General features: G+C 33.8%; 3 protein-coding genes and 1 pseudogene across 4 annotated transcripts; 3 read left to right on the top strand and 1 right to left on the bottom strand.

Moving 5' to 3' along the window:
- Positions 1-883: 883 nt before the first annotated feature.
- On the top strand, positions 884-7,700 carry LOC114377117 (annotated as a pseudogene).
- Positions 7,701-10,705: 3,005 nt separating this feature from the next.
- Positions 10,706-11,185, top strand: LOC114377115. The gene has a single exon (XM_028335512.1). It carries the CDS (start codon positions 10,706-10,708, stop codon positions 11,183-11,185), a length of 480 nt encoding a protein of 159 aa, XP_028191313.1.
- Positions 11,186-12,949: 1,764 nt separating this feature from the next.
- Positions 12,950-16,683, top strand: LOC114375692 (aldehyde dehydrogenase family 3 member F1-like). Its single transcript, XM_028333543.1, has 9 exons — positions 12,950-13,220; positions 13,400-13,468; positions 13,575-13,671; positions 13,775-13,981; positions 14,437-14,666; positions 14,793-14,965; positions 15,657-15,747; positions 15,901-16,050; positions 16,145-16,683. Exons 1-9 carry the CDS (start codon positions 13,020-13,022, stop codon positions 16,409-16,411), a joined length of 1,485 nt encoding a protein of 494 aa, XP_028189344.1. The 5' UTR covers positions 12,950-13,019; the 3' UTR covers positions 16,412-16,683.
- A 1,686-nt stretch (positions 16,684-18,369) lies between these two features.
- On the bottom strand, positions 18,370-22,003 carry LOC114372854 (polyadenylate-binding protein RBP47B'-like). Of its 2 annotated transcripts, none has more exons than XM_028330395.1 (7): positions 21,363-22,003; positions 21,185-21,267; positions 20,681-20,811; positions 20,338-20,434; positions 18,982-19,140; positions 18,822-18,904; positions 18,370-18,673 (listed from the first exon to the last, which is right to left on the bottom strand). In XM_028330395.1, exons 1-7 carry the CDS (start codon positions 21,931-21,933, stop codon positions 18,583-18,585), a joined length of 1,215 nt encoding a protein of 404 aa, XP_028186196.1. In that variant the 5' UTR covers positions 21,934-22,003; the 3' UTR covers positions 18,370-18,582. The 2 variants fall into 2 exon arrangements, with proteins under 2 accessions (XP_028186196.1, XP_028186197.1); XM_028330396.1 differs by having other exon boundaries at positions 21,194-21,267; positions 21,363-22,002.
- Positions 22,004-23,264: the final 1,261 nt, after the last annotated feature.

The raw sequence follows: 23,264 nt of genomic DNA, 5'->3' as shown, positions 1-23,264 counted from the left end.
TGTTTGTATACACAGTGCTACCTTCGCTATTTTTTTTGGTATTTTTTAAAATAAAATTACATTTATCTATTATTTTAAAACTTTAAGATAACATTAATTATTATTTGTTAATTATGTCGTTAAAAAAAGAGAAGAGAAGCAATAGTTATAGTTATGTTTTGAAAATTGGATCAAATCAGCCGCTTTGATCGAAAAACCAGTGAATTAACCCAATGTTTGATTTAACTAAGCTCGTTGAGAAAAACTGGTAAAAAAAATTTAAAATTGATTAAAAAATTGATTCATAACATGCTAATAAAAAATGCGTAATTAGAACAAATAGGGCTAGGGTGAAGTTTTATAATTATTCTCCATATTATTTTAATAAATATATTATTGTGACATTTTATTAATGAAATATAAATAACATTAAAAATACTTAAAACAAAATTGAAGTGCAAAATTACAAATTGTTTCATTAAAATCAGGATAAAATACTTAAAACAACTAAATTTTGTCTTGAAAAGAGCGTTGAACAAGATATATGTTTGTGTGAGAATAAGGAGTATTTGGTTTAAATATTTTCTATTTTCATTTTCACAGTAAAAAATGATGATGAAAATGTGTTTGGTTGAATTTTTGTTGTGAAAATATTTTTTCAAACGAACCAAAAACTTAAAATAATAAAATCTATTTTCGTTTGAAATTAGAACCTCGTGTAAATTGAAAATGCGATATTACATTTATTCAAAGCATAAAATAAAAAATTAAATCAAACATATTTTCAAAATTTTAATCTTTTAAAAATAAAAACAATTATCAAAAAATAAAAATATAAATCAAACACCCTCCAACATATTTATTAACATAATATCGATGAGGAAAAAAAGGCGAATTGAGGAGAGAAGGGGAATAGTGATAACTGATAAACCCCGCCAAATGTTGAATCCTGAGAATTGAGATATAGTTACTCATGGCACGCACTCTAACTCTAATACCTATCTCTTACACTTTCGCTAAAACCCTAAACCCCATTTTCCCTTTCAACAACACTCTTCCCTTCTCCTCTTCAATCCTTTATCGCCAGAAGCTCACTCGCCGCACCCTATCCTGTTCCGTCCTCCGTCCTACCGCCGGTGAATTCTCCGGCAGCGTCGATGATGAAGAATCCGATGATTTGGACGACCTCGATGTCGTTGCCCTCGAGCAAGAAGCGAAGGACGCTGTCCAAGCGTATTCAAGCTCTCTGTCTCAGATTTTGAGCATTGGTGTGTCTTCTTTTCATTGAGCTTTTGCTTGTCTTTATAGCGAGTCTTCAATAACGACCTTTCTATGTTTGGTGATTTCAGAAGACGAGGAGAAAAGTGATCGCAAGGAATCAGCTCAATCCCGCAGGAAGAGTCCACGTAGAACAAAAATTGTTTGTATGACATTCAGTTTACTTTTGTTATTACGGTGATAATAAACTTGGCAAATTCTGGAACTCTATACAATGCGAAAGAATTGAAGGAGAAATGAGTCTTTTCAGTTAGGCTAAATAATCATTTTGCTCTTTTATCTTCTTTTTCTTATTCTGTTTGGTTTTTTATCTTTTAACAAATTCATTTCGATCCTTTATCTTTTAAAAAGATTCAAAATGATATTTTCTTTTAAAAAAATTACTTTAGTACCTCGTCTTATTAAAAAGTTCAAAATAGTCCTTTAACTATTTAAATATATTCAAACTGATCCTTAATCTAAGTATTATTTGAAAGATAGAGTTGAATAGATTTAAATAGTTAATGACCATTTTGAAGCTTTTAAATAAAATAAGATATTAAAATGAACTTTTTAAAAGATAGATGATCATTTTGAACCTTTTAAATAAGCTAAAGGATCGAAGTGAACTTTTAAAAAATAAAGGACCATTTTGAACAAAATAAATAAGATAAAGAAACAAAATAGTCATTTCACCTTTCAGTTATATGATTCTGATGTAATTCATGTCTCAACAGCACAGAACACTTACTTTTAAACAGATACTTTTTCTTAATTGTTTGTAACTAGTTAGGAGGAGTTGAATTATTTCTTTTGAAGAGATTGAAGTAAATAGAGTCATTTGCTGAACCTCATCTAATTTGAATGGGAGATTCCTGACAATCTTCTCCCAAGGGTTGCAATTGTTGGAAGGCCAAATGTTGGCAAATCAGCATTATATAATCGTCTTGTTGGGGTATTGAATATTTCTTCTAGCTTTAATTTTCGTTGTTATATGTTCTCGTTTTCTAGGGAAATAACATTTGAAATTTTAACGTGTCTAGAATCTGAATGTTGAAATTGATCTATTATGACAGTTACCTACCTCTCCTTACTACTGCTCAAATTGTAGGGAAACAGGGCAATTGTGGTGGATGAACCTGGGGTTACCAGGGATCGTTTATACGGTCGATCGTATTGGGGAGAGCATGAATTCATGGTAGTGGACACCGGTGGGGTTATAACCGTTTCAAAATCACAAGCTACTGTTATGGAAGAGCTGGCTATTACTACTACCATTGGTATGGATGGCATTCCACTTGCTGTTAGAGAGGCAGCTGTTGCCTGGATGCCCTCAATGATTGAGAGACAAGCAACTGCAGCTGTGGAAGAATCATCTGTGATTATTTTCCTGGTTGATGGTCAGGTATTTTGTATGCTCACATATAATCTCTTGCAATATCTTATGATTTTTCCTTCTCTAAGGTTGTATCTTTTACCCTGCTTGATTCTTATTGTAATATAATAAATATATAAAAAAAGGATGGCAAAACATGTCAAAAGGTGATATTTACTTGTATTAAGTATAGGATGGGCAATCTATTCCTCGTAGGCCACAGGTATTATTAGACATTTTTTGGTAATTCTGGAATCTGGTTGAATCTTGGAAGCTTTTAGCTTTTACTGCTTTGAGTTTCTGTAGTGCTTTCTGGTTGCAGTTGACAGTTATGCAACATCAAAATGGGACATCAAATTTTGTTGTTTTAGGACTTATTTTAAAGAGTTTAAATGCTATGTACTGTCAATGTAAAATGATTTACATGGCCAACCAATCAAAAGTCATTGTTGGTATGACTTTTAAGATTGCTATTGTAAAAGTCAACAAACTTACTATACATGATAGTTTGTGATTCAATGACTGTAATATTTATTTACACTGTCAGTGTGTATACTATTTAGTATTTACTCTGCTGATCAAAAAAAAAATTTAGTATTTACAATATCCCTTGTGTCTTGGTGACTAACCCTCCCCCATACCTTCGCATAGCGAAGAGCCTCTGGGCAATGGGGTACGAAGTTTTTTTTACTCTATTTTAAAAGCAAGATATGATCGACTGTTTCATAAAGCTGCTCCAAACGAACCGAAGACAGTAATGGCTATTATGTTGAACAGGCAGGTCTAACAGCAGCTGATGAGGAGATTGCTGATTGGCTACGTAAAAAATACTCAGATAAATATGTCATTCTTGCAGTTAACAAGTGTGAATCTCCACGCAAAAGAATTATGCAGGCGTCTGAATTTTGGTCCCTTGGGTAAGCTACTTCTGAGAGGATGCACCCCCAAGTGAGTGGAATTTCACTTCAAAAGGACCACACATATAAGAATAGATCACTTCAAGCTTTCTTTTTGATCTTATTGAAATTTCTGACTTGAAAAAATTTCTTGGTTGCTTTGACACACAACACTCAACACACAACTGTTTTGGTATCTCAATTTGAGGGAGACCATGAACCATTTTCTTACTTTTAAATTCACTTAAACTCCTGAAATTTAGATGACCAAACCTATGATGCCACATCCAACTTTCATCACTTATAGAAACAGTCAAGCATTGAAATTTTGCAATCTGAATTCCAATCTTGAATGTTCTGTTTCTTGACAAAGGGGCCTTTAGAATTGCTATCAAACATCTTCCGTTGACTGTTCTTAATCGCATTGAGTAGCCCTTTTCTAGCAACTGTCCCAAACTCAACCAATTATTCTTCATATTGGGAACATATAGCACATCATTGATAAATGAGTGTTGTCCATCCTTCCTCTGAATCATCACCTTTCCAATGTCTTCTGTAGTTACAGAACTGTTATCTGCAAACTTGATCTTGTTCTTCACCTTATCATCAATGTTTACAAACCACTCTCTATGTCCGATCATGTGATTGGAACAACCTGTGTCAAGATACCACAGATTAACACTGTCTTCTTCTGAGTTTGTAGTTTCCATTAGTAACACTTTATCAGAGTCAAAATTCTCATCTTGTGCCAATTCTTGGAACCCTTTTATTTCTACATTCATCTGCAAAATGTTTCCATTTCTCACTGTTATAACATTGAATCCCTTTCTTGTTGAATTTCTTTTTGCCCACTTTGTGATTTCCTCCACTTTTCTTGTCGGTTTTTTCATTGTGGTTATGATTTCCAGAACTGCTGAAACCCTCACCTGACCCCTTCCACTTATTGTTCTTCCACTTTCCCTTCTTATTCTTGCCACCATCATAGTTGTTCCCTTTGGTTGTTTGGGCTTGCATAGCTTGCTCAGCTGATCTTTGTGAGTTTCTTTCATTGAGCCTCATCTCTTGAGCTTCAAGTATTCCTTGCAGTTCTTCAATCTTCATTTCTTCAAGATCCTGACTTTGCTCAATTGCCACCACTGTATGATTGAATCTTGGTGTCAAGGTTCTTAATACCTTGTCAATGATCCCTAAGTCTGATTGCTTGTCACCATAAGCATTAATTTGATTTGTAATAGTCAAGATTCGAGAAAAGAACTCACCAATGCTTTCTTGATCACTCATTTGTAGAAGTTCATACTGCCTTCTTGAGTTTGTTATTCCGTGCATAGGATTTCTTTAGAGTATCCCATGCCTTCTTTGCAGTATAAGCAGATCTAATTTTCTGGAAATTATCTGCATCTACACACTGATGAATAATGAACAATGCCTTTGCATCTTTTTTCATCAAATCACGGCGAGCCACCTTCTGTGCATCAATTGGGTTCTTTTTAGGTTCTTGAACCCCTTCTTGCACCACTTTTGTCACATCTTGAAATCGAAAGATTACCTTCATCTGAGCACATCAATCATCATAGTTCTTGCCTATGAGAACATGCATAGATGCTAAAAAATTTCCATTCGAGGAAGTCATCTCAATTTCGGTATCCAGGGATCTTGAACCTCAGCTCTGATGCCAGTTTGTTGGAACAATAAAGTTCTCACACGCATGCATTCTATGTTAGAGAATAAGAGAAGATGAAGGAATTGATTGAGAGAAAATAGAAGGGACTTATAATTCTGAAAAAAACTTCTGCACTTTCATACTTCTCATTGATGATCATTGTTTTTATACACACTGCACATGTAGTTATAACAAACTTCATAGTTGTCAAACTAACTTCAAAATGAATCACTAACTAACTCCTAACTAACTAACTGAATTACAACATACATCAACAGATTTTTCATTTTATAATTTACTTTTTCTGCTAAACTATAGAAATCTAATAATCTTGTTGAAGAAGAGGATTATGTTCCGGCAATTTCAATTGTTGGTAGACCAAATGTTGGCAAAAGTAGCATTTTGAATGCACTTGTTGGTGAGGACAGAACAATAGTCAGTCCCATCAGTTGCACTACCCGTGATGCTATTGATACTGAATTTACTGGACCAGATGGACAGGTTTGATTCTTTTGGTGACTAATTAGTAAGCACTTGGTGTGCAGTATCAAAATCATGTCTTAATTCAAATGTTTTATTACAATTTGTGAGAATGAAAATTTGAAAAGGATTAGTTGGTTATAAGGTTTTCCCCGCCCCTTTTTGTTAAGGCAGTATATTTTTTGGACCATACCAGATTGTTGTAGTGATTTGGTTATCTTTTAGAGTTTTGAGTCAGCTCAATAATTATTTTCTTATTTTCTTTCTCTAGAAGTTCCAACTTATTGATACTGCTGGAATCAGGAAAAGATCAGCGATTGCTTCAGCTGGGAGTACAACCAAGGCTTTATCAGTGAATTGAGCATTTTGTGCTATTCGTCGTTCTGATGTTGTTGCTCTTGTCATCGAGGCCATGGCTTGTATCACAGAACAGGTTCCTGATTAATACTTTTATTTGTTACATGGAAATCAAATTGGTTTTCATCTTATATTAAAGTGTTACTTTTTGCCCCCCTTAACTATTTAAGTGTCTGTTAAAGGAATACAACATAGCTGAAAGGATAGAAAAAGAAGGGAAAGGTTGTGTGATAGTTGTAAACAAGTGGGATACAATACCAAATAAAAACCAGCAGACTGCATCATACTATGAGCAAGATGTCAGGGAGAAGCTTCGCTCACTTGACTGGGCTCCAATAGTTTATTCTACTGTTGTAGCTGGTCATAGTGTTGGCAAGTATGTTTTATCTGAAAATTTATTGATTCGTTTATGCTGCATAGTATGCTAATTCCATGCTTTGAATTCCTCCAACTTTCCCTTTAAAACTAGTTCTCCATTCATAGGTGAATGAGGTCAGGCTTTTATATGTTTTGTTGAAATTAGCGGTTGCAATGTAGGGGTCGTAGTAGAATTTAAGTCACGCTACTGGCTCTGCACAATTTTGTATGTACCGGTATTTCTTGATGTGTGGTAAAAAAAAAAAAATTCCTTGGTCACTTCTGGAGCTTGAGGAATGCACATAGAAATGGACTTGAGAACATGACTCTTTTCAGAATCATTTTCACTTGGATATGAGCTAGCTTTGTTTTTCTGGATGTAGATATTAACATGGAGTTGATCTCTACATGTGGTGAATAAATTTCAGAAAATTTGTTGTTAAATTTTTTACTTATTCAGGTTTGATATTTTTCATTGGAGTTTATCTCCTAAGTAGATAGCTGATTGCTTATTGTTGTTTTGACCAATAGGATTATTGTGGCTGCTAGTGAAGTTGAAAAGGAGAGATCAAGAAGACTTGGGACTTCTACATTGAATCAAGTAGTTCAGGAAGCAGTAGGTTTTAAGCCTCCTCCCAGGACACGTGGTGGAAAAGGAGGGCGTGTTTACTATTGTACTCAGGTATTTGTATCATGTAATGATGGTAGTTAATAGTTATTGTTTGTCTTTTAGTTTGAATGTTTGGATGCGTTCTTGTTATGTCATTTTATTATTCATGTTACAGACTTCTCCATTGCATTTATTAGGATGTTTTATGGAGTATTCTATTGGTGAAAATTTGTCTCTGAGAAAATGATCAAAATGATTAGTGCTGCATGATTGCTCCTGAGCTCCGTTGGTTATACTCTTTGTACCCATAAATCAAAATATATTTAATTACTTTATATTCCAACTGGATCTTCTCTTGCAGGCTGCTATAAAGCCACCTACATTTGTGTTCTTTGTCAATGATGGAAAACTTTTTCCTGAGACTTACCGGCGCTATATGGAGAAGCAACATCGTTCAGATGCAGGTTTTTTTGGTACACCCATTCGACTTCTCTGGCGCAGCAGAAGGAAAGTGGGAAATGATGAAAGTCGGTATTTGTAGTATCAATATTGGTATCATATCCCCCACATCTTTCTTTCATTATTTTTGGTTTACTGCTCCACCTCAAAATGGTTAATGATGCTATAAACATGTATATAAGTTTTGCTCACAGGAAAATCTGTAACAAATACCCTAGAAAATCTTACATCAAATGATAAAAAATTGGTGTCAACTACACCATAGGATCATACATTTTTTCATGGAAGTACTGGCTGTTGTTCTGTTTGTGTTGGAAAAAAGAAGAGGCTTTTTTATCTGGGATTTACTTAATTACTCAAATGCACGTACTTCCTGAAAATCCATCAAGGTTATTAAAATCCCTACAAGAACCGGATGGGCGGCTGGAGGTTGGAGGGAAATATGTCATATTTACACCGATCGTAATCATTCTGTAACTTTTTACTAAGCCTTTGTATTTATGGGGTCGGAGGCTCGTAGTACATTACGTACATTACCTGTTAACAACCGCATTGCACATTTATCCAGAGAAATAAATAAAAATGTTTCGTAATCACATTACGACCACAATTGTAACCACATCCCCTGTATTTGTTATTCCGCAAGCAACTACCTATTTTTCTAACAACTACCATTTAATTTGATAATCGGTTCTCATCCTTTGCAATATTAAGCTGGAAGCATATACATGTCTGCAGTAGCATCTCCATGTTACTTTTTGCATCACTCATTTTCTCATATTTTTAAAAAATTTAATCGTTGCAAAGGTACCACAAACATTCTCATACATTCTTCTTTCCGTTGGTCATCTCGGTTCGTGGCTGATAATTTACGTTTATTTACGCACTTCGCTGGATATGTGTATTTAAGTTTGTTTTTCCCACGTGAACCTAACCTCTTTATTTTAGCTCTCATCACGAAGTTAATAACGAAATCCATTGATTCCACTTGAACGTGTCCATATCGTCCCATTTTACCAACACAATTACACACACACACCATCCATTTCACCCACACGATGACGACCACACCCTGCAAGCTACCTTCACAGCTTTAACTGCACCATGTGATGTGCTATCCATCCACATAAGAGCCCCGGTTTTACCAACCAACTACACCTCTTTGGCCCCTACATCTCAATCTCTAGCATCCAACATTTGTTAACTATTAATAACCCCTTGCATTATAGTCGTTGCACGTCCGTAGTCTGTACCACCCCCTTTCTTTCCCACTATGAAAAAGAAAAATGCTAAATGGACAACATATGCTAATATACAATTAGAAAGAAAAAGAAATAATAGATGAAGTGATAAATGTAATAGATATTTGATGTGATAAAAAACAAGAGATAAACATTATCAATATACTATCCAAAATACTTGAGTGTTCAAGTATCCCTACTCAATAGAAAATCTTAACTCTCATCCTCATGTAACACGATCATTTCAATTTATATTTACAGTCATATGTGTACCTTTTTTTTTTATAAACTATGTTTAGTAATTTAAGACGTATTATTGATTTTTAAAATCGCTTTATTTTATTCAGTCTCGTTATATCTATGTATCTATTTAACCATTATTTGTTTGTGTTAATTTTTTTTAAAAAAACTAAACAATAATAAAAATATAATCAAATAATTCATATTTTTATATATTCTTATAATTTAAATAAATGAGATATTAAATAATTTTAGATTAATATATATGATTTTTACATATATAATTTGTGAAAAAACTTTCATTTTCAAATAAAATTATCCAATTAAAAATATTGAATAATGTAAGAGAAATTATTCTTGGACATTCAAGAGGTATATACACTTTGAGAGAGATACAAAGATACCAAAGATAAGTGATTGATAAAATAGGTAATATAATATGTTAGGAAGAAAGATAAAGAAAAAATAAGAGTTATTTGTGGAGTATTTGTAAATTGTGAGTATCCAAATACCACCACCCATAATGTAATGTGTAAATTATATTAATATAATTTGATCATTTCATTTTGTATCTTCTCTATATCCTTTGTTCTTGTAAATGATTTTTTTTAATGTATGACCTATTAAAGATTTTGTTGATTAGTGTCTCTAAGACATTGAGTATGGAATTAAAAATAAATATTTACTACAGAAGTCATAAGAGAACGTAAAAAAAGTTATAAAGAATCCAATTTTATATATCCTAATAATTTCTTTTTGTTCTTTAATCAATACACTTATATGTGAGGACGAGCCCTGGTGCAGCGGTAAAGTTGTGCCTTGGTGACTTGTTGGTCATGGGTTCGAATCCGGAAACAGCCTCTTTGCATATGCAAGGGTAAGACTGCATACAATATCCCTCCCCCATACCTTCGCATAGCGAAGAGCCTCTGGGCAATGGGGTACGAAGTTTTTAGGAGGGCGAGCCCTGGTGCAGCGGTAAAGTTGTGCCTTGGTGACTTGTTGGTCATGGGTTCGAATCCGGAAACAGTCTCTTTGCATATGCAAGGGTAAGGCTGCGTACAACATCCCTCCCCCATACCTTCGCATAGCGAAGAGCCTCTGGGCAATGGGGTACAAAGTTTTTTTATTAAATATAATTATCACGCCCCACTGATATGCACGTTAATTTACATTAAAAGATTGTTTGAACTAACTGAACCTAACTCATTATTGTTCATAATTTTATAAAAAAATTTCAGTGTCAAACAGTGAAGTAAACTCAGTATCCCAGAGAGGACGACGTGGAAGATGTGTGCCGATTTTGGTATTTAATGTCCTAGCTTTTATTTTCGGAAGTTGTGTGCAACCCCTAGTTTGCTCTATGACAAAAACATGTGAATACAGAATTTAAGGTGTTAGAAGATATACTTTTGTAATTGTATAATATTTTATTTTTTCAGTTTTTAAAATAAGATTTAGTAAATAAGTTGATTTCCTATATGTTAGGAGTAAGTTAGTTTTAACAGATTAGCCTAGTAAATAAGTGATTTCTATCTTTAAGGAATAAGTTAGTTTTAATATTCTGTTTTGCTAATATCTTGTTATCTAATTCGTTTATCTTTTGTTATTTATTGTATTGCTCCTGAGAACAATTTGAATGAGAATAGAATAATTCTATTCCCTTGAATGAGAATAGAATAATTCTATTTCCTCCGCATACGTATTGTTTCTCTTCTCTCCTATGTTTTTTTATAATTTCCTCCACAAAACCAACAATTGGTATCAGAGCCTTATCCTTACAGGACTTGTACCATGGAAGGTGAAGCAAGTTTTTCCCACATAACTCTTCCAATCTTTGATGGAGAGAATTATGATCTTTGGGAAGTGAAAATGCAATCCTACATGGAGTCTTTGGATTTGTGGGATGCTGTGGAAGAGGATTATGAAATATATCCGATGCCTGAAAATCTCACCATGGCCCAAATTAAAAATCACAAGGAAAGAAAGATGAAGAAGGCAAAGGTGAGGTCATATTTGTTCACTGGTATTTCACAAATGATATTCATCAGAATCATGACTCTTAAATCACCCAAAGCAATTTGGGATTATCTGAAAGAGGAATACGCAGTAGATGATAGAATACGAAGCATGCAAGTGTTGAATTTAAGGAAAAAATTTGAGCTTCAAAGGATGGAAGAGTCAGAGACAATCAAAGAATACTCAAACAAATTGTTGGGTATTGCCAACAAGATAAAGTTGTTGGAAGTGATTTTGCTGATTCGAGAATTGTAGAGAAAATTTTGGTAACGGTGCCGGAGAGGTATGAAGCATCTATAGCTTCATTGGAGAACACAAAGGATATGTCGAAAATCACATTGGTAGAAGTGCTACATGCCCTGCAAGCTCAAGAGCAGCGAAGGTTGATGAGGCAAGATCGTGTTGTCGAAGGTGCTTTGCCCGCCAAACATCATGAAGTTGATGAAAGCAAAAAGAATTTTTTCAAGAAGAATCAACCAACAAGTAGCGAAAATAGTGCAAACAACCAAAACAAAGGCAAGGATAAAAAGAAAAATTATCCACCTTGTCAGTATTGCAGAAAATTGGGTCACCCACCATACAAATGTTGAAAACGACCAAACGTAAAGTGCAGCAAGTACAATCAGCTTGGACACGAAGCTATAATTTGTAAAAGCAAATTTCAGCAGCAAGAAGTCAATGCCCAAGTTGTTGAGCAGGAGGAAAAAGATTATATTTTTGCTTCAACATGCTATTCGATGAGGAGTAGTTGTAAATGTTAGTTGATTGATAGTGGTTGTACGAACCACATGACATATGATAAGACTCTATTCAAGGATTTGAAGCCAACTAATGTCTCAGAGGTCAGAATTGGGAATGGTGGCTATATTCCAGTAAAAGGAAAAGGAACTGTTGCAATTTCAACGTGTTCAGGTATCAAATTAATATGAGATGTTCTTTATGTACCTAACATTGACCAAAACTTACTAAGTGTAGGTCAGTTGATTAAAAAGGGATTTAAAGTGTCCTTTCAACATCAACATTGTTTTATCTATGACATTGTTGGCCGGGAAGTTCTAAGGGTTAAAATGAAAGGTAAAAGTTTTTCATTTGATCCAACAGAGGAAGAGCATACAACCTATTTCACTCAAGTCACACCCACAGAACTCTAGCACAAGAGACTTGGTCATTGCCATCTTGAAAGAATGCTAAACATGAAAAAAAAAGAAATATGCAAAAGAAAATTTGAAGAAGTTTCAAATGGAGGAATGCAAATTTGTTAGCACACCAATGAATCAAAAGGAGAAGTTCAGCAAGGAAGAAAGTGTTGATAACATTGATGAAGGATATTATGGGAGCTTGATTGGATGTCTAATGTATCTCACTACAACAAGGCCAAACATTTTATTTTCTCAAAAGAAAAAAACTGGAATTTTTGTTGACAATCAAGTAGTCATTGCTATTGCAAACAATTCCGTGTGTTATGGGAAGACTAAACATTTCAATATTAAAGTCTATTATTTGATAAAGATGCAACAAAGTGGAGAAGTGAACTTAATTTACTGTAAGTCTAAAGATCAACTGGCTGTCATGTTTACAAAGTCACTACCTATCAACAAACTTGAACTCAAAGAATTGGAATTTGCAGTTCCAAAAGTAAGGAGGAGTGTTGAAGATATACTTTTGTAACTGCATAATATTTTATTTTTTTAGTTTTTAAAATAGGATTTAGTAAATAAGTTGGTTTCCTATATTTTAGGAGTAAGTCAGTTTTAATGGATTAGCCTAGTCAATAAGTGATTTCTATCTTTAAGGAGTAAGTTAGTTTTAATATTCTGTTTTACTAATATCTTGTTATCTAATTAGTTTATCTTTTGTTATTTATTGTATTGCTGCGGAGAACAATTTGAATGAGAATAGAATAATTCCATTTCCTCCGCATACGTATTGTTTCTCTTATCTCCTCTGCTTTTTTATAATTTTCTTCACAAAACCAACACAAGGGACTCTAGCTTTTTCCTTTATGAAAGCCGAAACTAGTTTACAAATTGAAGTGAGTTAGTTGAACAAATATAAATACTGGTTTTGCTGTGAGGTTAAGCAGCACCATATGGAGATCACTATGCAAACTTTGGAGAGAGACCTAAATGACACGAGGGGGTATTATGAGAGTGGAAAGACTAAGGAAGAGTCTTGGAGAGAATCGCAGCTCAAAGGGCTGCGTCGTTTTCTCTTGGAAAAACAAGTAGATATCATGAATGCCCTCATGCATGATTTAGGGAAACATCAACTTGAAGCTTTCAGAGACGAGGTATCTTTTCACATATTTCTTCTGCTATTATATATTACAGTAAAAAAAGTCTTTTAATTTAGCATGGCTAAAGAGTTTCTTAAACACAAGTTTTCTTTAAGTATTTTGGCTGTGCTATAATAATAAACTGTTTTCATATACTACAATTTAATTTCTTACTATTTGATCCATTATCGCAGATAGGAACGTTGATTAAGACCGTAAATTTGGCATTGAAGTCTTTGAAAGATTGGATGTCAGGAAAAAAGGTAAGATACATGCCTTTCCTTCACCTTGGAAATTGTTTGAAGATGACACTATGAGCATATATAGATACATATGTGAAGTAACTAGTTGCCAAATTAATTTTGATAGGCTGCGTTGCCACAATTAGCATTGCTCACCAGTGCAGAAATTGTTCCGGAGCCACTTGGTCTGGTTCTCATTATTTCATCTTGGAATTTCCCCATTGGTGAGTTATACCCTTAGAAACAACATTTATATGTTCACACACACACACATATATAGGTTTGTGTAGCTAACTAATTAAGAGGTATTGATATATAAAATTGCAGGAATATCCTTGGAGCCACTGATAGGAGCAGTAGCTGCGGGAAATGCAGCAGTCTTAAAGCCTTCAGAGTTGTCTCCGGCATGTTCTTCTCTACTTGCTTCTAGTCTCCCCACTTATTTGGACGATAAAGCCATTAAGGTGATCCAAGGAGGGCCACAAGAGACCCAGCAACTTCTAGAGCAAAGATGGGACAAAATCTTCTTCACAGGTAAATGATAATTTTTTTCCCAATAAAATGTGTTTTATAGGTGAGTGACTCCATATTATTTATCAAAATTAATGATAGTCTCTTACTTTAAAAATAATGATTTTAGTCTTGAATTTTTCATAATTGGTGAATTTCGCATCTCACCTTGTATTTTAAGTTTCCTAAAGAAAGATAAGATTTGCTAATTACTAAAAATATGAGAATCAAAATTATATTTTATAAACTAAAAGACTTAATCAATTGAGTCTAATTCAGTGGATTAAATTGAGTGTGTGAGTTGTTATAATTTTTATGGTGTCTCTCTTTAATTCTCACAGATAACAAAAATTAAACGAGTTAAACCTATTTTAATTAGTGAACTTAAAAACACACTATACTCTTTTTTTCCTTCTCTTTTTTAACTGAAGAAAATGTTGTTGTTCCTCCTCTTCCATTGCTGTAAAAACTAATGGCAGGAAGTGCACGAGTGGGGCGGATTGTGATGTCTTCTGCTGTGAAGCATCTAACTCCTGTGACTTTGGAGTTGGGTGGAAAATGCCCTGCAGTTGTTGATTCCCTTTCATCTTCTTGGGACAAAGAGGTCACTGTGAAGAGAATAATTGTGGGGAAATATGGGACTTGTGCTGGTCAAGCATGCATAACAATTGATTATGTCCTTGTGGAAAAGGGTTATTGTTTAAAACTGGTACATACATACATGATACATACGCCCCTTGACATTTTTCACTGCTCTTAATTTGTTTCTTCGTATGTCACACACACACATGTATATAGCTAGGGGCTTGTTGTGCTTATTCTTGTTTTCTTTTAGGTGGAATTGATGAAGGTCTGGATCAAGAAAATGTTTGGACAGAACCCTCGAAAATCAAAAACTATTGCTAAGATAGTTAATAAACACCACTTCTCTAGATTGAAGAATCTTCTTGCGGATAAACAGGTCAAAGGTTCTGTGGTTTATGGTGGTTCAATGGACGAACAAAACTTGTAATTAACTGACTCTTTGCCCTTAATTTCTCCAGTAGATTCTCGTAAAATAATCTTCCCTCTCCGTTAATGTCTATTTAGCATATTTTTAATGTATATCTATTTAGTATTAAGTAACATTATATTCTTTTACACATTTTTTTTTCTCTCTCCGTTAACAGAATATTTAATACATTTTTTATAACGTAAAAGATAGATGTGTAAGAGAATATAATAAATAAAAAATAAATATTTAATTTTTAGAAATATAAACACATTCATTACTTGTTATGCAATTCAATACTTATTAATTATCATATATAAAAAGGAAGTAAGAAGATATTATGGAAAGATTTAGAATTAGAAAAGTTTTGGTAAACACTTTAATTAATATCTTATTGAATACACTTTTTTACTTTGACTAAAATTTATGATTAAAAAAATCTTAAATTAGTACTTGTCTCATTTTTTTATTTAGTAAATTTCATTTGCAATATGATAATTTTTTAATAAATTTAACCGACAATAGTAGAAAAATATATTAGAAAAAATGTCTCAAAATGAATCATGCTTTACCACTTCTACAATTAGAATAATTCATTATATAGATTTATCGCATTAAATGCAATACGGTAATTCCTTAGAAAGGTCAGACAAATATGGTTGTACGTACAATTACTTGGCCGAAAAAACTTTATCTGAATTCGTGCAGATTTATTGAGCCAACGATCTTGGTGGATCCCCCACTGGAAGCAGCAATTATGTCGGAAGAGATTTTTGGCCCATTGCTTCCAATTATTACCGTAAGTTTCATGCAACATGTGTCACAAAAAAAAAATATCAATATTGTTCTCAGTTATAGCACATGTTTATACTATGTATTTCTCTATATATTTTCCAACTTGACCAATGAGTTCCATTTCTTTTTTCTTTTTCTTCCTATTAATAATTTGCAGGTGGAGAAGATTGAGGACAGTATTAAATTCATAAATGCTAGACCTAAGCCTCTTGCCCTCTATGTTTTCACCAAAAACCATACACTCCAGAGAAGAATGATATCTGAAACATCATCTGGCAGTGTGACTATCAATGATGCAGTTCTACAAGTAATACCAATAACCTATATCTAACATCATTCTAATATTTATACATATTTTAATGTTCTCACTTAGGGCATAATATTTGTGTTAATTTGTGCAGTATGCAGCTGATACTATTCCATTTGGAGGAGTTGGGGAAAGTGGGTTTGGCATGTACCATGGGAAATTCTCCTTTGACACATTTAGCCACCAGAAAGCAATTGTAAGAAGAAGTTTCCTCACTGACTTTTGGTATAGATATCCTCCATGGACACTAAATAAGTTACAACTACTTGAAGTCTCTTACAATTATGATTATCTGGGATTGCTCCTTGTCCTGTTGGGCTTAAAGAGACCATCAAAACGCTTAATCGCAGATCATGTTTAATGTTTAGCTAGCTAGCTCGTTACTTGGGTACTTTTATTTTATTTTATTTCTTTTTCAATAGCTGTTAAGATTTAGGAGCGTACCCAATAAAAATTGTTCTATGAACAATTAGTGAACGGTACTTATGGATAACAATATTTGCGTATTAAATTCTTATACAGCTTGATTAATCCATTATCGTGATAACAAGGTTCAATGTTATGGTTTTAGTAAGGTCGCTGTAGTACTGAATTGCAATTATTTGACATTAATCATATATCTTGTTCCATCAACCGGGCTTGTAAACTTGTCTTGCCTCTGTTTTTTCTTCTTCTTCTTCTACCTTACGGACTTATGGTAGTTGTATTGCAAGTTTGTACTTGTGGCAGCAATGAAATAGTTTTTTTTTAAGAAACTAAAAAGAGTTTGTACTTGTGGACAAAAAAGTTGGGAGGCAGTGACATGCTTTTCTTTTGAACAATTGGATAACATATATAAAGACAAATAATGATTTCTTTCTAGTTTCTATTTTTTTTATAAAGTTAAGTGATGGGGACAAATTATATATAATCATAGTATTTACGTTGACATGAAACTAAATACTGAAATAAATATCAGAATGGCATAAGGATTAGTATTTTATCATTTTAAAATAACTGTTACTTTTAATGTTTTTTAAATTATTTATCATTTTAGAAAGCAAGGAGGACATCATTTTTCTTTTTTCACTTTTATCACTAAATTTAAGCATTTTTACAAAATAGAAAATTAACGAAATGAGAAGAAAAATAACCAAATGAATCCATAACTTTTGTATTTATTTTTTAAATTTGTGTACGATAATTTAAAAATGACAGTTATTTCAAAACAAATGAAGGATACTGTACATATGTAACAGATTCATTCCCACACGCTCAATTCCACCAACCTTAATTATTAATTATTCCGCTCCAAAACAATGCCCTATCACTATGACTATTCAAACTCAATGTCTGCAACCAGGAAAAGTAGTGGTAGAGAATTGTGATCGTATATTGGTAGTCGAAAATACACCGATTGCTGGTGACAATTATTGTAAGCAATGTTCTTTTTTAATCATTAAATCAACTTGATGTGAGTGTCATTAAATGAACCAGATTTCCTCTTTTATTTAAAGAAATTAATTTCCGAACACCAGCAAGTAATTAGCTGGTTAGTTCCATAAAAAAAAGTGTTCGTTAGTGAATCGCCGCCTAATTGCACATCAAAATATCCAATTCTTCTAACGCTTTTCTAACACATTCTCTCCTAATTACAAAATCATGAATATTTAGAATAAGATACACACAATTGTGATTTCTGACATTTATGTTACCTGACAAAGTTTGGTTTCTTTTTTTTTTTTTTTCATTTATCAGTATTTAAAATAAGAAGGACAATCAAATGGTCTAGGCAAGAGAAAAAGAGAATTAAAATTACAAGATAATCAATCAATTAAAGGGCCAAAATCAAAATACAATCACTGTTCTGGTACCAGGGCAAACCAACAACAACAACGCTTTATCCCATTAGGTGGGATCGGCTACATGGATCAACTTTCGCCATAATGTTCTATCAAGTACTTTGTAATTGGATTAAGAAAAATGTTTTTTTTTCATACTTGCTTATGATGTGTGAATTAGGTAAAAAAAAGGGGGAAAATAATAAGGAAAGAACAAAAAATAATGAGATGAAAATAATAGAGAAAAATAATTATATAAAAGGAGTACAAGTTAAACTGGAAGTTAAAAAAAATCAAATTTTTTGAATTAAAAGTTAAAACTGATAATAATTTTTAGAGCCTTGTAGAGGATATTTCAGTTGGTTAACCGTCTCTACCCCATATCCCCAAGTATTTGCATGTTTTACGTAATAGTAAGTGGGATTGAGAGATACCGATTCCAGCAATTCAAGAAAAAAAAAGTATGTATATATCTATATGAAAATTTAGGAAGCACAGATAGGAAAAAGAGCCTATAATACAACAAATTCTGAAAATTAAGATTATGACACCAGGCTATCCTCATGAAAATTCAGTATTACATCATAAAATAATACCATTAATCTAATTAACATGCTATTCCACTAATATTGAAACAAACAAACAAAAAGTTGCAAGACCGCCATGTTTTGAGCCTTCATGCATAAAATTGACCAGGCAATACAAATAGATCCTAGGCTTGCTGTAAAGATTGTGAAGTTCTCTGCCAAAGGGACCGCCCTAAAATGGAACTTCCATGTATTGAAAGATATGCAGCATTTAATCTGGCAAAGGAATCAAAGATCCGTCATAAACACACAATGAGCCAATATATACAACTTTTTTCTTTTGGTGAAGGTCAATGTAAATAATTTTTAAGGTGTCTATAACTTTTTAAATTTAAAAAGAAAGGAGAAGGGGCGAGAAGCTTACTTATCGACATCAGGCATTGCCAGGGGATCATACAATTCCTCCATAGGCATAGACACTACTGACATGTCTTGAGCACCTTCAACCTGAAAATTAAGCAACCAATATGCATGAGTAACCCAAAAATGTCATTCTCTTTCATCGGTCGTGTATGTAAACTTACCTGTTGAGGGTATTGTGCATAACCAGCATATGCACCATAAGTATAAATGGAGGGATCTTGAGTAGCACCATAAGCATATGCTTCATAACCCTGTCCATATCCATAGTAGGCACTCCATTGACTTGGATCCATCTGTACACCCCAGCCACCGGGCACATCCTATAATTTGTTTCATTAAAAAAAATTTGTTAGTGCTAACATAATTGCACATCTAACGAACACTAAAAGGTGAATCTTCATACCAGCTACTAATTGAGCAGATCAGAAAATCTAATATTTATTGCAACAAGATAATCTGGTTGCCTGACATCATTAATAGAGAATTTTATAAATCAATATTTTTCAGTGATTAAAGCTCAGTAAGGTTTGGTATCCAGTTAAAAAAGGAAAAGGAGAAAAAGAGAAGCCACTATGGTGATAGTTGATACCCCTTCTACAATACTCCTATTATTTAATTATTTTTTAGTCTCATTCTTTCTTATCGTTCAATTATAGAACTCTCAATCTACACATTGGGCATTCACATGTTAATGCTACAGGAATCTCAAATAATACTACATCATCAACTAAAACCACTCAGCTTTGAGCTAATATTCAGCTTTCTCATATTATTTTTACTTGGTCACCACATATCATCACAACCTCATGACCTTTTTCTCTCTGAACGAAAGTTCAAGGGAAGGGGAAGTGGCTCCAAACCCAGTTTGGCTATGCGATTGTGATCACCTATTAAAAACGACCTCCAACTGGACCTGAACCTAATTCCTTTTTACCAACATTCTCCAATCCCATCAAGTGAACCAAACTTCATAGGCATCATAATCTCATGATCGTCAAGTAGAGTCTAGACTCATCTTCCAAACATATCTTTCAACAACCAAACGGCCAAACCACTAAAAACTTCGTACCCCATTGCCCAGAGGCTCTTCGCTATGCGAAGGTATGGGGGAGGGATATTGTACGCAGCCTTACCCTTACATATGCAAAGAGGCTGTTTCCGGATTCAAACCCATGACCAACAAGTCACCAAGGCACAACTTTACCGCTGCACCACTAAACATTGCAAAACATACAACAACAAAAACCTTATCACATGGGGTGAGATCAGCTACATAAATCACACAACAACATTGAACTCGGCTAAAGATCAAATTCTCAAGGACAATAACCCTAAACATAATAAAGGCCATAAAAATCTATGCTAGAACTGAGTATGGATGTAATGTTGTGTATATGTAATGTTACCGACCTAGAAGTTTTGGAAGACTTTATATGGTTGTATATATGTTATAGTTGTAAGCATGACAAACTAAATCATTTTGTCAATAGATGAATCATTTCCAAAGGCAAAATCACCTGTCTAGCTGTCATGGAGCTGCCCCAAGAAATTTGGATAACTTGTTGACCTATTACCTTCCCTTGCATTCTCTGAATGGCATCTTCAGCAGACACTCTACAGACAAAAGCCATGGAAGCAGTTAAAAAGCCAATTAACAACAAGATTAAGAAGGAGAAGAAACTAAGATTGATGAAAGACCTCATAAGATGCAGAGTAACATGACATCAGGCCACATGAAACTTATTGCCTTGGAAAAGGGGTAGCAACAGTCAAAATATCATTTACCCTTTGAGTTTCAAAAATACTAGAGTAACCCCACAAAGATTCGCATGTTAAAGATTAAGGGTAAAAAGGCAAAACCTAGTTCCAAATTGAACATAACCATATCCTTTGCCCGCATAAATTTTCACCAACACAATATCTCCAAATTGCATAAAGGTTTGCTTAAGCTCCTCCTCCGTCACATTAAGATCCAAATTACCAATACAAACCTGCAACACAAACGAATGTAAGTAACAATACCATAAAATTAAAAACACATAAAGAGTAAACCACCAATTTGATTCCTGAAAGTGTAATGCACTATCACCACTTTAGTGTGCTGTCATATGAGTCTCTAAAATTAAGTAAATTCCAAACAAGTACCCAAAATTTCCAGTTGTTTCATCCTAGTTCATAAACTTGAACACTTACTATCAATTTGATCCTTAAGCTTAATATTATCTCTCAAATAATACATTTTTCTGAATTTTGGACTAATGCGATCGGACTTATTTGAAATTTCCTTACAGTGTTATACACTTATAGGACTAAAACGTTGATTTACTCATCATCACATAAATAAATTATTGGTCAGTGATGTACCCAACTTACAGTGGTATTATTCACATCATTCTCCGGCGCAACAGCACTCACTGGAGCACTGTATGCAGGAAATTGATACATTGCTGCAAAGCAATTAAACTCATTATCAAATGCCTCTTCTAAGTTGCATTAAAGACTATGAATGGAACTAACGAAGCGAGACTTATATTGTAGTTACCTTTAGGTGGAGCATATTGGTGTTGAAAAGAAGCGTTCTTCTTAGGTGTGGCAGCACTAATACGCATTGGGCGCGTGGAGCAATAAACGCCGTTCATTTCAGTCATGGCGCGGTTCCTCTGGGCCTCATCGGCGAACTTAACGAACCCATAGCCCTTGGAGCGGCCAGTGGCGGGGTCGGTGACGACTTTGGCCCCTTTAACGGACGGATAATGGGCCCGAAAGGTTTCCTGGAGGAGAAAATCGGTGACGTCGGGGGCGAGATCGCCGACGAAGATGGAGTGGTCGGGCCCGGAGTCCCCGAACGAGGCCCAATTGAGCCTGAAGGTCTGCTCCGTGCCGGGCATTTGGGCTCCATTGTAGGTTCGGAGAAAGGCTTCGGCCGAGGCGTGCGAGACGAACTCGACGAAGCCGTAGCCCTCGGGCTGGCCCGTTAGCTTGTTGCGGATGATTTTAATGGAAACCACTTCGCCGTTGTGGGCGAAGCACTGAGAGAGATAGGACTCGTCCACCCAGTACTGTAAATCGCCAATCCAGAGGGTTCGCACTTCCTCGATCGCCGTCGCCACCATCTTCCACCGCCGCGCTGAGTATGCTTCTCCTTTTTTCTTTTTTTTTTTTAGTGTTGTTGGTTTAAGATTGAGTCTGCTTTTCAATTTAAATTGTAGAAGACACTGATATGGGTCTGGGCTGAGTTATGTTATGGGCCCTTCCGTACCTCGGTTGGGTTATTGCTTTCTATATTTCCCTTTTTGCTTCCTGCACTTTCTTTATCCTTTAAGAATGTTCATTGTGGAGTCTGGAATGTAAAAATTATATTTCTGGAATGCACTGTCTTTTTGGTTTCCGGAATAATTATTCCAAAAGGTTAAAAAGCATTCATGAAAGAGGACATGGGAGTGCAGTTGGGACATTAGTACACAAAATTCAGGTGGTATGGAATTTGTCCATTTGTTTAAGTGAAAAAATGATAATACATTAGCAATAATTATTTTAATTAAGGTAATTCAAACCATGATTTATAATTGAATGATAAATTTTTTTTTATAATATTCATTCATTTTGGTAAGAATTTTGATGAAATTATTACCATATAATATTTCTGATTATCAAGACTTTTGTCGTGGGTTAGTTATTTTGAAAATATACTCCTCCGTTCCAAAATATTAATATTTAAAGTTTTTCCATATACACTTTTTAAAATAAATAGTTCTAGATAACAAAAGTATTTATTAAGAGATAATTTTATTAAAATATTTTTATTCTTTTTTTAATTTTAATAAATGTATTGTTGAGTCTTTTAAGTCATTTGTATTTATTAGAAAATAAATTGAATAAATGCTTAAAATTAAATATATTAGTTTAATATGAAATTCTTTTTCATTACTTTTAACTTTTTAAGGGTCATGATATTGGAACATCCTTTTATTTTAAGAGAATTGCTATTGGTATGAAGGAAATTTTTCACAAAATGTACGAATTACAAATGTTATTTTTTTTAATTTTAAGAAATAACAACTAATTATTTATGTTAATTTGACGGGAATCAAGGGAAGTGGAATACAATAGATGCTATTAAAAGAGTTTGCCCCTGATTAAAAAAAGGAGTTTGTCATTAATTCCAAAAAAATAAATAAAAGAGTACTTTGTCATTTTTTATAGTTAAGATATTCGTACAGTTTAATATTTTTTATTTTAAATATCCTATTAATTCTTTTCATTTTTTTTCTTTATCTTTTTTTTCATTACATCATATCATATCTATAAATTTTTTCTCATTGTTGTTTTTCTCTCTCTAAGTGGCTAAAAACATTTTAGGTGTCTAAATATATTTTTCCTACTTTTAAAGCATGGTTGGATCCATTAGAAAATAATCTTACCAAGTTATTGCTTTCACATTTAA

The sequence above is a fragment of the Glycine soja genome, chromosome 11 (assembly GCF_004193775.1).
Source record: "Glycine soja cultivar W05 chromosome 11, ASM419377v2, whole genome shotgun sequence".
In the NCBI taxonomy this organism is placed as follows: domain Eukaryota; kingdom Viridiplantae; phylum Streptophyta; class Magnoliopsida; order Fabales; family Fabaceae; genus Glycine; species Glycine soja.
This window is presented reverse-complemented; position numbering and strand designations above follow the sequence as displayed.